Here is a 13,254-nt window from a genome sequence, read left to right as displayed (position 1 = left end):
GGTATGTATAGCTTCAGAAAAAAACACTATGGAGTCTTGGGTTTACCTAGATTTCTCATAAAATTTGATTACATAAATAGATCAACACAGTCTGCTTAAACAACTGTGGCTGTTTGTCTTCTGTTGTTCTATTAACAATTTATGCAGAAATGCAGGTAAATCCAAGGCTTCAAATACTTTTTCCTGCAACTATATATTCTATAAGACACTTAAAGCTTCAAAGAACACTACTGAGAGACAAGACACATTAGGTAATTCAAAACATTCAAAAACATTTACAATCAATGCACATATCAGAATAACTCGTTAAAATGGCTTGCATGCTAGAAATAGTTGAAAATATTCTAATTAGAAGTTGATATATCCTATTTTTTGCTGTTAAGGTTGCACAAATATATGGAAAAAAGGCTCCATGTAATGAAAAATTCTTGATGTTCGCATGCATGTGCATGTGTGTTGTCATGTTAGTTCTTGTAAACATTTATTAGTTTACCATTTGCAATTGATTGATTGAATTGGTGCATTTAAGTTTTATTTCTTTATACATTTCAAAACAAACTGCATCTATAAAACAAAAACACATTAACACTTTAAAAGTTTATAATATAAGCATTTTACATTATTAAATGCATCAGTACTGTATGTTTTGTTTTGATATATGGTTAATGGGTTATTCAAATAAACAGATGTTAGTGAATAAGTAGTGTATCCAGAAAAGCCATGGCAACTACAGCTCTACAGGCATTAGACAACACATTGTGCACTTACCAGAACAACCCCAAAGATATTGTTGAACTGGAATTAAAATGCAAAAATAAGGATAAACTTGAAGGAAAAAAAATTATAGAGAAAATAAAAATGATAAAGCAAATAATGACATTCTATAGAAGCATACATCGCAATGCATTTTGCTGATACTGATCAAATAAGATACGTTTTTAAGATACCACCTCTGTATTGTAAATTAATATGTATGGCTACAATGAGGCAGACACTCTTGTAGTCCTAGTTAAAAAAATACACACAGTATCTGAGGGAGTAGCACCTTCAAATATTATACACAACAATAATGGTTATGTAATATGAATTAGCCTACTATATATGATTATATATATATTAATAGTAATAATATTGGTAATATTGTTACAGGATGCATCTACATGCTAAAAGGGCTTAAACACAGAATATATCAGTGTGTGGCGAAAAGGCAACATGAACATTCTGCTTAGAGTGTCATTTTATGATGTGCAGAACAGGTCTGTGTGGATGTGGAACAACATAGGATTTTTGGGTGAACTATCCCTTTAAAAATGCAACAGAAGGCCAGAGATGCTGAACAAAATGTGAGACACGACACAAACAAATGCAAGAATGTATCCTGTGTAAATGCCCTAATCTTGTAATGTCATGCAAAGAGAGGAAGAAAGCTGCTTCCTGTCAACAGTCATTTTAATGTCCTTGTCAACGACATGTTCTATAGCCAATTGTAGCATAAGCCGTAGAAAAATGTAAAGACAAAGATTTTTTATCCTTAAAATTAGAGAAGAAAAAATGTACTCTTCACTATTCTCAAATGACTAAAAAGTCAAGCTAAAAAGGATGCCTAAGGGCAGAACTCATAGGTTCTGCTTATTTTATGGACAGCGTTTCATCTTTTTTCAGCATGTACTAGGTTAAGCATGAAAAAATTTAACTCAAAATTCTGACACCCGTAATAGCAAGCAATGAAGCCCAAAGATGTTACTCCCTGCAGCAAACTAAGCATTAACAAGATTACATTTTACAACAGAAGAATGGAATTGTGAGCAGATGCTCTGTATACCCTGGATAAGAGTATGAGTGGCATTATGAGCAGGTGTCTACCTCTGCTTTTGGCTGCTTCTTTCAGGCTTGTCATGACATGTGGGGCAATGCTTTCTAAAACAAATCTTCCCTCCAGTCCTGGATAAAGGGACCTGCCAAGAAAAATCAAGCTCATAATACTATGTTTATCACATAATGTACTCTTATTTACAAGTTTTGGTCAGGATTCAGAAATAAATGTTATTCAGAATTGAATCAAGAATGCTTTTCGTGAATTTGAGAAATTAAGGAAATTAATTTCATATTTTACATTTCAAGTTCCATAGTAGAAGAATGTCAAATATTTAATAAAATGTTTAGCTTAAGTTCATATAGTATGTATTGTTGTGTAAGACAACGCATTTGACGTTTTTGAAGCTGTATGGCAAAATTACAATCTGATTAAAAATTCTATTAAAATACTATATTATTAAAGAAGAAAATGGGCATGATTAGGGCAATTGTATTGTATTGTATTGGGGAGTATTGTTGTGTCTGAGTTGGAATTAAGGGAATTCCATTTGTCATTCAAATTTAAATTCTACATTCTGTGGTGTGTGGCCAACTCAATTTAAATTCCGACTCCAAATTCCAAATTTTGCTGAATCCTGTTTTGATGTGATAGCATTTAGATAGCAATGAAATAATGCTACAAATGAACATTACCAATTCCATGTACGTCAATTAAAATGTTTCCCCATACCTTGGATACTCATGTGAGGCAATGTAGACAGCATCTTTGTCATTCACAGAAGATGAGAACACAGCAAATGTCTCATCCTGCAAAGGCAGAAGTTCCAGTCCAATGAGGTCATTGTAGCAGGCATCGCTTAGGATAAACTCTAGTAGAAGCAGCTTCTCGTTGGAGGGCCCTCTATGGCGACATTTTCTCAGAGTCTGACGCACAAAAGAAGGGGTCACTCTCCTTAGGCTACCTGGCTTGGAGACAAACATTGTCAGTATTGCATCAATGTAGGCTGGAACCTGAGCCAGCATCATCCCTGAGCTCTGGAGGTATTTGATGACGGTCTCTGTGGTGTCCATGCTGGAGTCCAGGTCTGAGAACACCGTTTCATCCACCTGGATCCAGCTTTCGCTGAGCGAGTAGATGACCGGCTGTTGAAGCAAGTCATTGAAGAGGGGTTCAAGAATAGGTTTCCAGCGAGGTCGAATTCTGTTTGGATCAGGCCAGGCTCCGTAAATACCTCTCGGGGAAAGGGGAAAATCTTGGTCCTTCTTAGTTTGGATTCGTCTGAAGGTCTCCATTATGAGTGTGAAGTAAGCCCTTGGGATGACCGTGACTATGAGAAGCTCGTTCCAAAGAGCTGCCGGGTCCCTCCACTGGTCCACCTCCCGCCATTTGATGCTCCTGCGGTTGTCCGTGAGGCCGAAGAAACCACTAACATGGACTGGCAATCCTGTCGTACTTTCTTCTCCAAGGGGCAGTGGGAGGAAACAGAAAGCACGTCCTGAGAAACTAGAAGTTGCCCCCTTGTCCTCATCAATTAGGGTGAGGGGCAAGGCAATACCAATAGTTGGGATGAACTTCAGATCATCAGCAAGAGAATCCAGTTCACCGCACATGCCTCGCCCTCCCACACCATTACACACCAACCAGGTGGTTTTCTGAGTCTCTTTGGCAGTTTCATCCCGCACTTCAATGGAGTGTTGGTAGGTAGCGCAGGTGACCGAACTGCTCAGGACACCATTACTGTAGCTATCTATAGCCTGTCCCAGGGTTTTCAGAGAGTTGGGCCTCTCCACATCATCTTCTTGGATATCGCTTGCTGTGACCTGGAAAAGCATCCGCTCTGTTCCATCTGATTCTCGTACATGCAGAGACACCTTCTGCACGCTCTTTAGAAAGAGCAGCACGGTGTCTGCATCAACTTTGAAGGATTCAAAGAGCTCCAGAACCTTCTCTTTATTGTAGATGTTGTTACTTAATTGTGAGGGTTTCATTCGGAGTGGAAAACGAAAGAGTGTCCCTGGAAAGTTGCCATCTCTAATGGTTTTCTCTGAGCTACCGAGCAAGCCAAAATAAGGGGCAAACTGATCGTTAAGCTCGGTTATTTCCTTTATATCAGACTTCAAATTCCAGCACTGGCCAGACTCATGGACTCCGAACAACATCTGATGAGGGTCCAGCATCGCAATTTGATCCCCACTGAATATACTAGGAACATCTACAAAAAGATGGAACATTTGTAGAATAGTAAAACATTAAGTTTTAATTATATAATGAACTTTATAAGAACTTTATATAAAGATATATGGGTACACAAAATTATGGATATAGGGTGGCCCTACTTTCCATTAGGTCCATAATTTTTGCCTACCCTGCTGAACTGCATATCACAAATTAGAAAAAAATAATTTAATTAGGTGACCTAATTTAGGTTCTAAATTGACCTTTGGAGCACTGAACCGTAAAATGACATGATGTACTTCATCTAAAAAGATTTCAAATCACATTTTGCTAATTAATTTATGATTATTATGCATGCAGATTTCATGAACTGATATTTATTGATTGACTACATGGAAAATTTTTATTTTTAAACGTTCATGTGTCACACCACACCAGAAAAAAAAAGATCAAGCGAGAGCAAGAAAGTGATTATAAGAGATGAAAAACGTCATTAGGCACCTAAAATATACATTTTCTATTGTACATTAATATAAATGTTGATGTTATGCATCAGCTATCATAATAACATAATTTTCTCACCTGTTATGTGGTAGACAGAGTTAAACCCAATACCAAATCTTCCCACTTTAAGAGGGTCCTCTCTTTTTCTACTCCGTGCAATCTCCTGAATACCATTCCAGTCTTCAGTGGTGAAGACAGCATCATTATAGACATACAATGATGTTCCTGTAGAAGAAAAGAAATCAATGTACCACTATATTTCAAGATTATTAACCTGTTTTAACTACTCATTCTGTTTATTGCATATTGTCAGAAATAATATTGAACATGTAAAGGGACATGTTGCAATCGATCAGCATATTTGCATTACCTTGATACTGAGCCATATCAGGTGACCACAGTGATTCCACTCCATACTCCGTCTCATCATACAAGAACTTGACCTCAGTGGCCCCAGCATCCTCTGCATTCTGAATCAGCTCCTGTATAGACAGACACATCATACAGCTGTTCACATAAATTCTTATACACCGCTTGTTCAACAGGATGGAGAACAGTTAAAAACTGAATCAGAGGTAATGACTCAATATGTGCCTCCACAATCCTAAAAATACAAGCAAAATTATATATATAAAAAAAAAACCAGTACAAAAATTAAACATTAATACAAAGGACTACAAATACAGTACGTACTGTAGAAGTTACACTCTTCAGTTGCACAGTTTTTAGCAGAGCTTTAAACTCTCACATGGTAACAAAATAATTAAGCTGTAACATGTTCTGAAGGTTATTCCATGATCAAGGTGCAAAATATGCAAAAGCCTGATTTCTCCTGGGTACCTTTGAAAGTAACCATGATAAGAGGAGCAGGAAACTTTTGAGGCTGGATATAATGACAAATGCCATAACTTGATCATTTACGGTGACCATTTACATACATTTTTAAATGTCATATATTCTTACTTTTAGAATTTGTCCACCCTCTGGATATCTTCTCAAAATATCTTTCAAAAAATCAACCAACGGTGGTGTAGTCTGGCCAAACCTCCCTGCAAAAGAGCAAATGATGAGAAATTCAGCATAAGTAACTTTCACACTAATGCAAGACTATAAAACTACACGGCCAAAGTCATGTGGATACGTGAACACCATTCCAATGAATGCTTGTTAAAGGGACATTTCACCCCTAAAAATATTTCAACAATAATCCTTCATCCTATAATTTATTATATCGTTCCAAACCTGGAATAATTTACTTTTTTACAGTTCAATGAATGGGGACTTAAGTTTACAAGCTTTCTAAATTTATGTCATTATTCACTGATAATCTTCTAATCCAATGAGCCATTACCCGCTTTGACTGGATCACTCAGTGAGTTGAACTTGAGGACTAGATAAATTCCAATTTGTGAACAAATCATTCATACTTTTGTGAACTAGACTGACTGGTTCATTGAAAACATCTGACTCAAATGAATGATTCATTCACAAATTAGACCTCTCTGCTTCTCTAATAAGCCTGCCAGGGGGAACTGGGGCAGATGTCAAGATTTTCAGTGAATAACAGCTTCTACTCTTCTTGAAAATCTTTCCTCTAAATGTTGGGGAGCATCCGTAGGGATCTGCATTAGTGAGTTCATCTTGCTCAGTCAACATTCAATTCATCCTAAAGGTGTTCAGTGGGGTTCAGCTGTGCAGACCAGTCAAGTTCTTCCACACCAGACCCAATAAACAATTTGTTTATAGACATGTGGCCTGTTGCATAAACTGCTTAGACTAGTATTACACATTAGTTATATAATTTTTTTTTTTTTAAGACTTCATAATGTCTGTTAAATAAAAAGTAGATTGGTCTAATTTGAATCTGAAAAGTAAGACTGATTACCCATTGATAAACTACTAGTTGGTCAGACTAGTTCTTGCATGCAACTGGCCTCAGGCTTTTTGAACAGGATTGATGTTATGTCTCTGCAAGCAATAGCTGAAATAGCCAAACTCATTAACTAAAATGGGTCTCCAAATACTTTAGTCCATATTGTGTTTTTAAATGTCATCCTGCAGATTTTCGTGTGAGAGAATGTCAATAAAATTGGAGCAGCAGACATTCTTGATAAATAAAGTGTCCCTGCACCTAAACTGTCTCACCTCCTCCTCTCGGGCCTCGTCCATGCAACGTCATGATTATTTCATGGCTCCCGTGTGGCACCAAGCTTCTAATCTCAACCAAATCCTGAACCTATACAAGAAGGAAAAACACATTTTATGTAAAATCTAGTTAATCATTCTTGGGGCATTTTATGAAGAAAATGGGAATGATGCATCCAAAAGTCACTTCCACAATGCTAGGGTGTTCTGGGTAGTTGCTTACTGCCCCAAACTAAAATAGCCCACCGATCTCTATGATAATCTGGTCTCTATGGTCTGGTCCCCTCCTGGAATACCGGGAAGTCCTTTTGTTATCTGTTAGGCAAAACATTGTAAGTCCGACCACTCTGAGTATTAAAAGAACAACTTTCCTAAACAATCCGCAATATTTGAGGCATCATTCATGTGAGTTATGCACATTAGTTTAATATGGTTAGTGGTTTGTCTTAGGGTACATTTACAGGACAACAATGTCCTAAAAACTGAATAGATTTTCTTTTGCAAACCAATCCCCGTTTACAAGGATCCATGAAAAGACTTAAACGCTATATTATGCTGCCAGGCCAGTAGATGGCGATGTCACTACGACTGAACACGTAATACGAATGCGGATGACATCACCGTTTTCACAAATTCGCGTTTTTGTAGTTTACAGAGATTATAACAGTATCATTGTCAAAGACTTGCACTTTAAAACCTGGTTTCAAAAGTTAGCATTTTCTGACCCCCAAAATGCTGTTATCGAGTAAATATCCGGCTAAAACGCATAAAAAGAAACACGTTTTTAGTTAAAAACGGTGTCATGTAAAAGGGCCCCTTAATCTCTAAGCCTGCTAATAACAATTGGTGATATAGGCAAAGAAATAAGTGATATAGGCACATATGAACTAGATTAAATTAACTTTTTTTGAGCAACATTCCAGCTCTCTGAGGTGAAGAGCTGTGCAGAAGCATGAAGCCAGGAGCAACAATTACATCAGAAAGGATACGGATTATTCCTTTCTCGAGCTTTTCACCCTCCATCTATCAAACTCTTAGCCCGCAATGCACCTCTGTAAACTGCACTGAGGTGTCCACATGGCCTACCCATAATTCACTGAGATATACCACCGTTTTTAGTTTATTAAAAGATTGATTATTCAAGGCTGAGATTGTGCCAGTTCAGACAGAGAATGCTGTCTTCAGCTAATCATGGTGGAATCAGCTTTTGCTAACACACACTGATCAGCACTTCTGCTAACACACACTGGTCAGGTGTATGCAGAGACCAGAAGAAAAGACTACCCGGCAAATTCAGAGCCCTGAGCTTCTTTACTTACTGTATAACAGTAAATTGTGCATAATTACATGCAACTAATCTTTAAACCAAACCAAAAAAAGTATAATTACACTGTAATAAAGACACTTTAAAATAGATTGTAACCAAAATCACATTAATTAAACAAAAGACTGATTTTGTTAAAGGGATAGTTCACCCAAAAATGAAAATTCTGTCAGTAATTACTCACCCTCATGTTGTTCCAACCCCGTAAGACTTTCGTTCATCTTCAGAACACAATTTAAGATATTTTTGATGAAATCTGAGAGCTGTCTCACTCCTACATAGGCTACTTGGTAATCGATATGCCATCCCAGAAAAGTTAGAAAAGACATCGTTAAAATAGTCCAAGTGACTACAGTGGCTCAACCTTAAGTTTATCAAGCAACGAGAATACTTTTTGTGCACAAAAACAAACAAAAATAACGACTTATTTCCACTATTCATTTTCTTCTGTGTGGGCCTTTGAGTTTACGTAGTGTAACAGTGAAGAGCTTCTGGGATGTACTTCAGAACGTAGGCTCACTATTGGCGACTAATAGTGAGCCTACGTTCTGACGTACAACCCAGAAGCTCTGCACTGTTACACTACGTGAATTCACTCAGAGTCGCGCACAGAAGAAAATTAATAGTGGAATAAAGTCGTTATTTTTGGGTTTTTTTGCGCGCAAAAAGTATTCTTGTCGCTTGATAAACTTAAGGTTGAGCCACTGTAGTCACTTGGACTATTTTAAACATTGTCTTTACTAACTTTCTGGGATGGCATATCGATTACCTTGCAGCCTATGGAGGAGTGAGACATGGCTCAGATTTCATCAAAAATATCTTAATTTGTGTTCTGAAGATGAACAAAAGTCTTACGGGGTTGGAACAATTTGAGGGCGAGTAATTACTGACAGAATTTTCATTTTTGGGTGAACTAACCCTTTAAATCAATCAAAAGGTTTTTTAGTACAGAGCCCCGCACATGACATGCAGAAAAAAAATTGCATTGCTAATGCCATTACCTAAGAATTTGTTCCCCCAAATTGTTAGTTTGTTCCCTCATTTTAGGTAAATCGTGGCCACATTGTGCTATTTTGATTAAACTAAACTAAAAAAAAGGGGAAACAAATTGTGGTCAATGATTCAACTAAATGAGGGATCGAATTAATAAAACGCAGCCACAAATTATTAAGTCATGGGATTTAATTCTTAATTCGTGGCCACAATGTCTATTTCTTTTCTGCATGTTGTGTGCAGGGCTAAATGGCGAGCTTGTTAAGCACAGGCTTAATATGTTTATGTTGACCATTTCAGTCACATATAATTGATATACCATTTAAAAGCCATTCACTGATCTATTGTGAATGTTAAAACATTGAGGGTACATTTACACGACAACGATGTACTAAACATGGAAACGTTTTTCCAACAACATTAATTGTCAAAAAGACAGATCCATGAAAACGACTGAAACGCTGTATTAAGCATGCATAAAAAAATTCTGTTTTTAGTTGACAGTGGTGACGTGTAAACAGCCCCTGATAAACAATATTGTAGTATTGTAAAGTTCTGTCAGTCAATGAATTCAGACAGGGAGTAGAGGTCATTAATTGTGTGAATGTTATATAACCTGACCATCTCAAAATCTCATGTAAAGAAATGATCAGATTTCTGTTGTAAACACACACTCAATAACATGCTGTCTTAAAGATAATTTGTGAAAACATATATTGGGCAACTAACCCCTTAACCAACTATAAGAGCAATTAATAAAATCAAATGCATCATATTTTCATGCAGTTCATCTTCCTAGGATGATTTGTGGGGGAAAAAATGTAATTCTTTAGGAGGACATTTGGAAGAAAACAACTTGTCATGGCACATCCAGGAAGAATTACCAAAAGCTAAAAATTCCCAAACTTATTAGAGACGCTGGACTGATGCCAAGATTAGCAGGTATTCATAAACCTGATATCACAGTTTATGATCACACAAAATCAGACTATAGGTAGATACATCTCAACTAACCCATAACACTGGCACAGGAAATTTCCTAAATAAATGTGGACCAGGCTCTATGGTCCGGTCCGGTCCTCTGGGGTAGTGTGAATGTTAGCTGAGTTCTGAGAGCTGGCTTTCTCCAGGCTATTTTCTGAGTCTGACATACTTAGAGTAGATGAATAATCTCCCACCTGCTCCCATCATTCAGGGACGCTTCCCGCTTCAAGCTAAGAGAAAAGGCTCTAAGGCCTGACCTGGTCATAGGAAAAGTAAAAGAAAAACTTTGGCTTGTGCATAAAGCTTCTGATTCCATTTACCAGAGAATACATTTCATCTTATGTGATTTTCATCATATTTTCTGATTTATATTTGACCAAATATTTGGAATCCAAGGGGCAATTTCACTAAATAGTTGCACCACTTACAGTAAGTCATTAGCTGGGTTCACAAACACATGTTTTATGGGAACTTTAGGATATCATAAATAACAAGATTTGAAAGAATATTTCAAAAATATCCATAAAAACATTTTTAGATTAATTTACTGAATACATACCAAGATGTACATCAAAAACCTCATGTGACTTTGATACAGATACTTTGATACTGTATTGCAGGTTTATGTTCTGTTTTATTGGCTTTTAGTTTGTATCACCTTGTTTTCCTGTGTTCTGCTGCTGTTTACTGTGTCCCCCATGTTCTCACTATTCATTGGTTGTCATGGTTACTAATTATGTTGCACAACTGGTTCTGGTTAAGTTTGTCATTATCTTGTGTATTAGGAGCCGTTTACACAACAGTTTTCAACTAAAAACGTAAAACTTTTTATGCATGTTAATTTACAAGACAACACAATTTAGCGGGTAACGTTTGCAAGTTGTGCAAGTTTTTAAAAAAAACTATTACCATTCTTTTCTCTATGTAAACGACAAAAATGTGAATTTGTGAAAACGCTGACGTCATGCGCAGACGTATATTACGTGTTCAGTCTATAGGCGCCAACTACTAGTCTGGCTGCACAATACAGCATTTTTAGTCATTTTCACGTATCCGTGAACAGGGATCGTTTTGACAATGTTGTCATCTGTACGCAAAAAAAGTAAAGGAAAAACTTTTTTTCTACATTTTTTCTACAAGGTTTTTAGTACATTGTTGTCGTGTAAACATGCCCTTAATCCCTGAGTTTAGTTCTGTCCATTGTCCTGTATTTTCTTTGAGTTTAAGCCAAAGTTGTTACGTTTTGTACTCCTACAATTCCTGTATTTTGGACTATTCTCCTGTGTTTTGTTTATTAATAAAGTTTATCGGCTGATATTAAAATCCACCTCTCCCTGCTCCTCCATCATAAGACATCTCGGACATAAGGCATCTTCCACATTTCCTGTTCCTGTTCCTGAACGCAAAAGTAGAAACCACAACATAAAAGTAAATCCAAATAGATTTTACTTATGTGCAGTTGTATTGTGATCCGTGCAGTGGAAAGGCACAAACATCGCTGTGGATTTGGCTGTGTATGCAATGCAAAACACTGGAAACTATCATGAGCTCTTACCCAGGGCTGCACACAGATTACAGCACAATGGAGCACATTTAAACAATCTGGCGTCTGGCCCGTTTCTAAATCAGTTTCTTTGGGTGAATTATAAACCTGCGTATTTCGTGGGGTTGATTGTGATCACATGAGATAATAATTTTACAACTCACCAGTTTTCCATTGTGAAACAGCTGCTGCTGAGACACAGGATAGTCTGTTTCTTGATAGATCAGGGTCTTGATGTACCTGATCACTGTAGACGGGGGAACCTGGAAGACCCTCTTGCCTAGATAGTCATGACAGACTATCACCGATGGCAACCTAAAATCATAAAGGAAATATTGTAACCCAAACTATTCACAGTCTTGCATCCCACAAAACCTTTCATGTTCAGGTCATATTTCACCGCAAAATCAAAGAATTGTTTTTAAAATAAATGTTTGGGGTTTTTTTTGTTAAGAAAATAAATGTTAGCCTATTTGTTGTGTTGTCTTTATAAAAAATAAAGTGCATTTCCCCCAAATTCTCATTAAAATAATGGGGAAAAAATAAATAAAATTACAAATAATAATTTTTGTCATTATTGCAATGTGGGGAAAAAAATATTTCAAGTATAAATTATTTATATATCATGTTATTATACATAGTTCATGTACATTGTGACTATGACTATTTTTTTATCTTATACAGTAAATAACTATAAATTATATTAAAATAATAAAAATCTCATGAGAATTATAAAGTCAATGTTACAAATCTGAATGATCCTTGATTTTTTAAATGAAATGTGAACTGGACATCCACAGAGATCCATCTGGGCATCATGATAATAATACTAAAGAAAAAATGACATTTTCTATATTTTTTGTCATTCCAAATTCTCAATGTGGGGTCAAGAGTTTCTGTATTAAGACAAAGTGGGTCTGACAAACAACACACAATTACAAAGATCTCTTTATTTTTGTTCTTCCAAAGGAGAAGCAAGGCTTTGTCTTCTTGGGAACTTTTTTTATGGCCGCCCTAGACTGATGATACTTTCATGAACAACAACAAACCCTAATAGAAATGCCTGGATCCTGCCACGTCACCTCTGCAGTTAAAAATCAAATTACACCTATTAGGGGCTATCAAGTTTGAGCTGTATCCAAAAGCACTTCTAACAGGCAGAACTTGAAGGGATTTGTATTTTGCCCAGCTGAGACAGATTATGACATTTTACTACAGTACAAGAACACAAGTGAGTGACACATATGTCTAGTTTTAGATCTTGACCTGTTGTCAGACAACTAATGAAGTCCCAGTGGGCCAATGACTGTATCATGTATTTGTGTGCTAGGGTGGGGCATAAAATGTACCATGCACACTATCTAGTGACAATTCACATGCTACCAATTCAATGTATTAGATAGGAATAACAAATTTAGGGGTTAATTATCGTGTTGAATTTGTTATTAATAACAATAGACTATGATATAGTGTAGTTTTGAATAGTTAACGGTCTCATTCAAGTCATAAACAACAACAAACCGGCCACTAAACTAACGTTAATTATTCTTAACTTACCACGGGTCGTGAATGGTTGCCATTGCTTTTCAGCCAAACTGCCGTTATTCGCGTGCGCAGACATTCATCGATCACTCCGCATGGAGCATTACGCTAATGCCGTACTGTTATCTTCCGGAGAAAATCCTCCGCATTGGGAATTCATTGATTTACTCCGACCCTTTTGGTCTCAGTCTCAAAGAATCATCCCATCCTGTGCGTTATAAGCTCAGT

The 13,254-nt window shown here is 36.7% G+C and overlaps 1 protein-coding gene across 3 annotated transcripts in view; it reads right to left on the bottom strand.

Moving 5' to 3' along the window:
- sacs (sacsin molecular chaperone) overlaps positions 1-13,254 on the bottom strand; it is a 26,295-nt gene extending 13,041 nt beyond the window's left edge. The window contains exons 1-9 of one of the 3 annotated variants that reach the window (XM_081370448.1): positions 13,042-13,254; positions 11,649-11,799; positions 6,641-6,731; positions 5,459-5,544; positions 4,866-4,977; positions 4,574-4,720; positions 2,546-4,028; positions 1,864-1,955; positions 769-795 (exon numbers count right to left, since the gene is read on the bottom strand). In XM_081370448.1, the coding sequence (XP_081226574.1) occupies positions 769-795; positions 1,864-1,955; positions 2,546-4,028; positions 4,574-4,720; positions 4,866-4,977; positions 5,459-5,544; positions 6,641-6,731; positions 11,649-11,799; positions 13,042-13,064 (2,212 nt within the window). In that variant the 5' untranslated portion in view covers positions 13,065-13,254. Of the gene's footprint in view, positions 1-768; positions 796-1,863; positions 1,956-2,545; positions 4,029-4,573; positions 4,721-4,865; positions 4,978-5,458; positions 5,545-6,640; positions 6,732-6,833; positions 6,862-6,886; positions 6,946-11,648; positions 11,800-13,041 lie in introns of those variants that run through there. The other 2 variants (XM_081370449.1, XM_081370450.1) reach the window with 2 other exon arrangements.

This window comes from Scardinius erythrophthalmus (assembly GCF_964197995.2).
Source record: "Scardinius erythrophthalmus genome assembly, chromosome: 7".
Classification (NCBI taxonomy): domain Eukaryota; kingdom Metazoa; phylum Chordata; class Actinopteri; order Cypriniformes; family Leuciscidae; genus Scardinius; species Scardinius erythrophthalmus.
The sequence above is the reverse complement of the archived record's forward strand: the minus strand, read 5'-3'. Positions and strand labels throughout refer to the sequence as shown.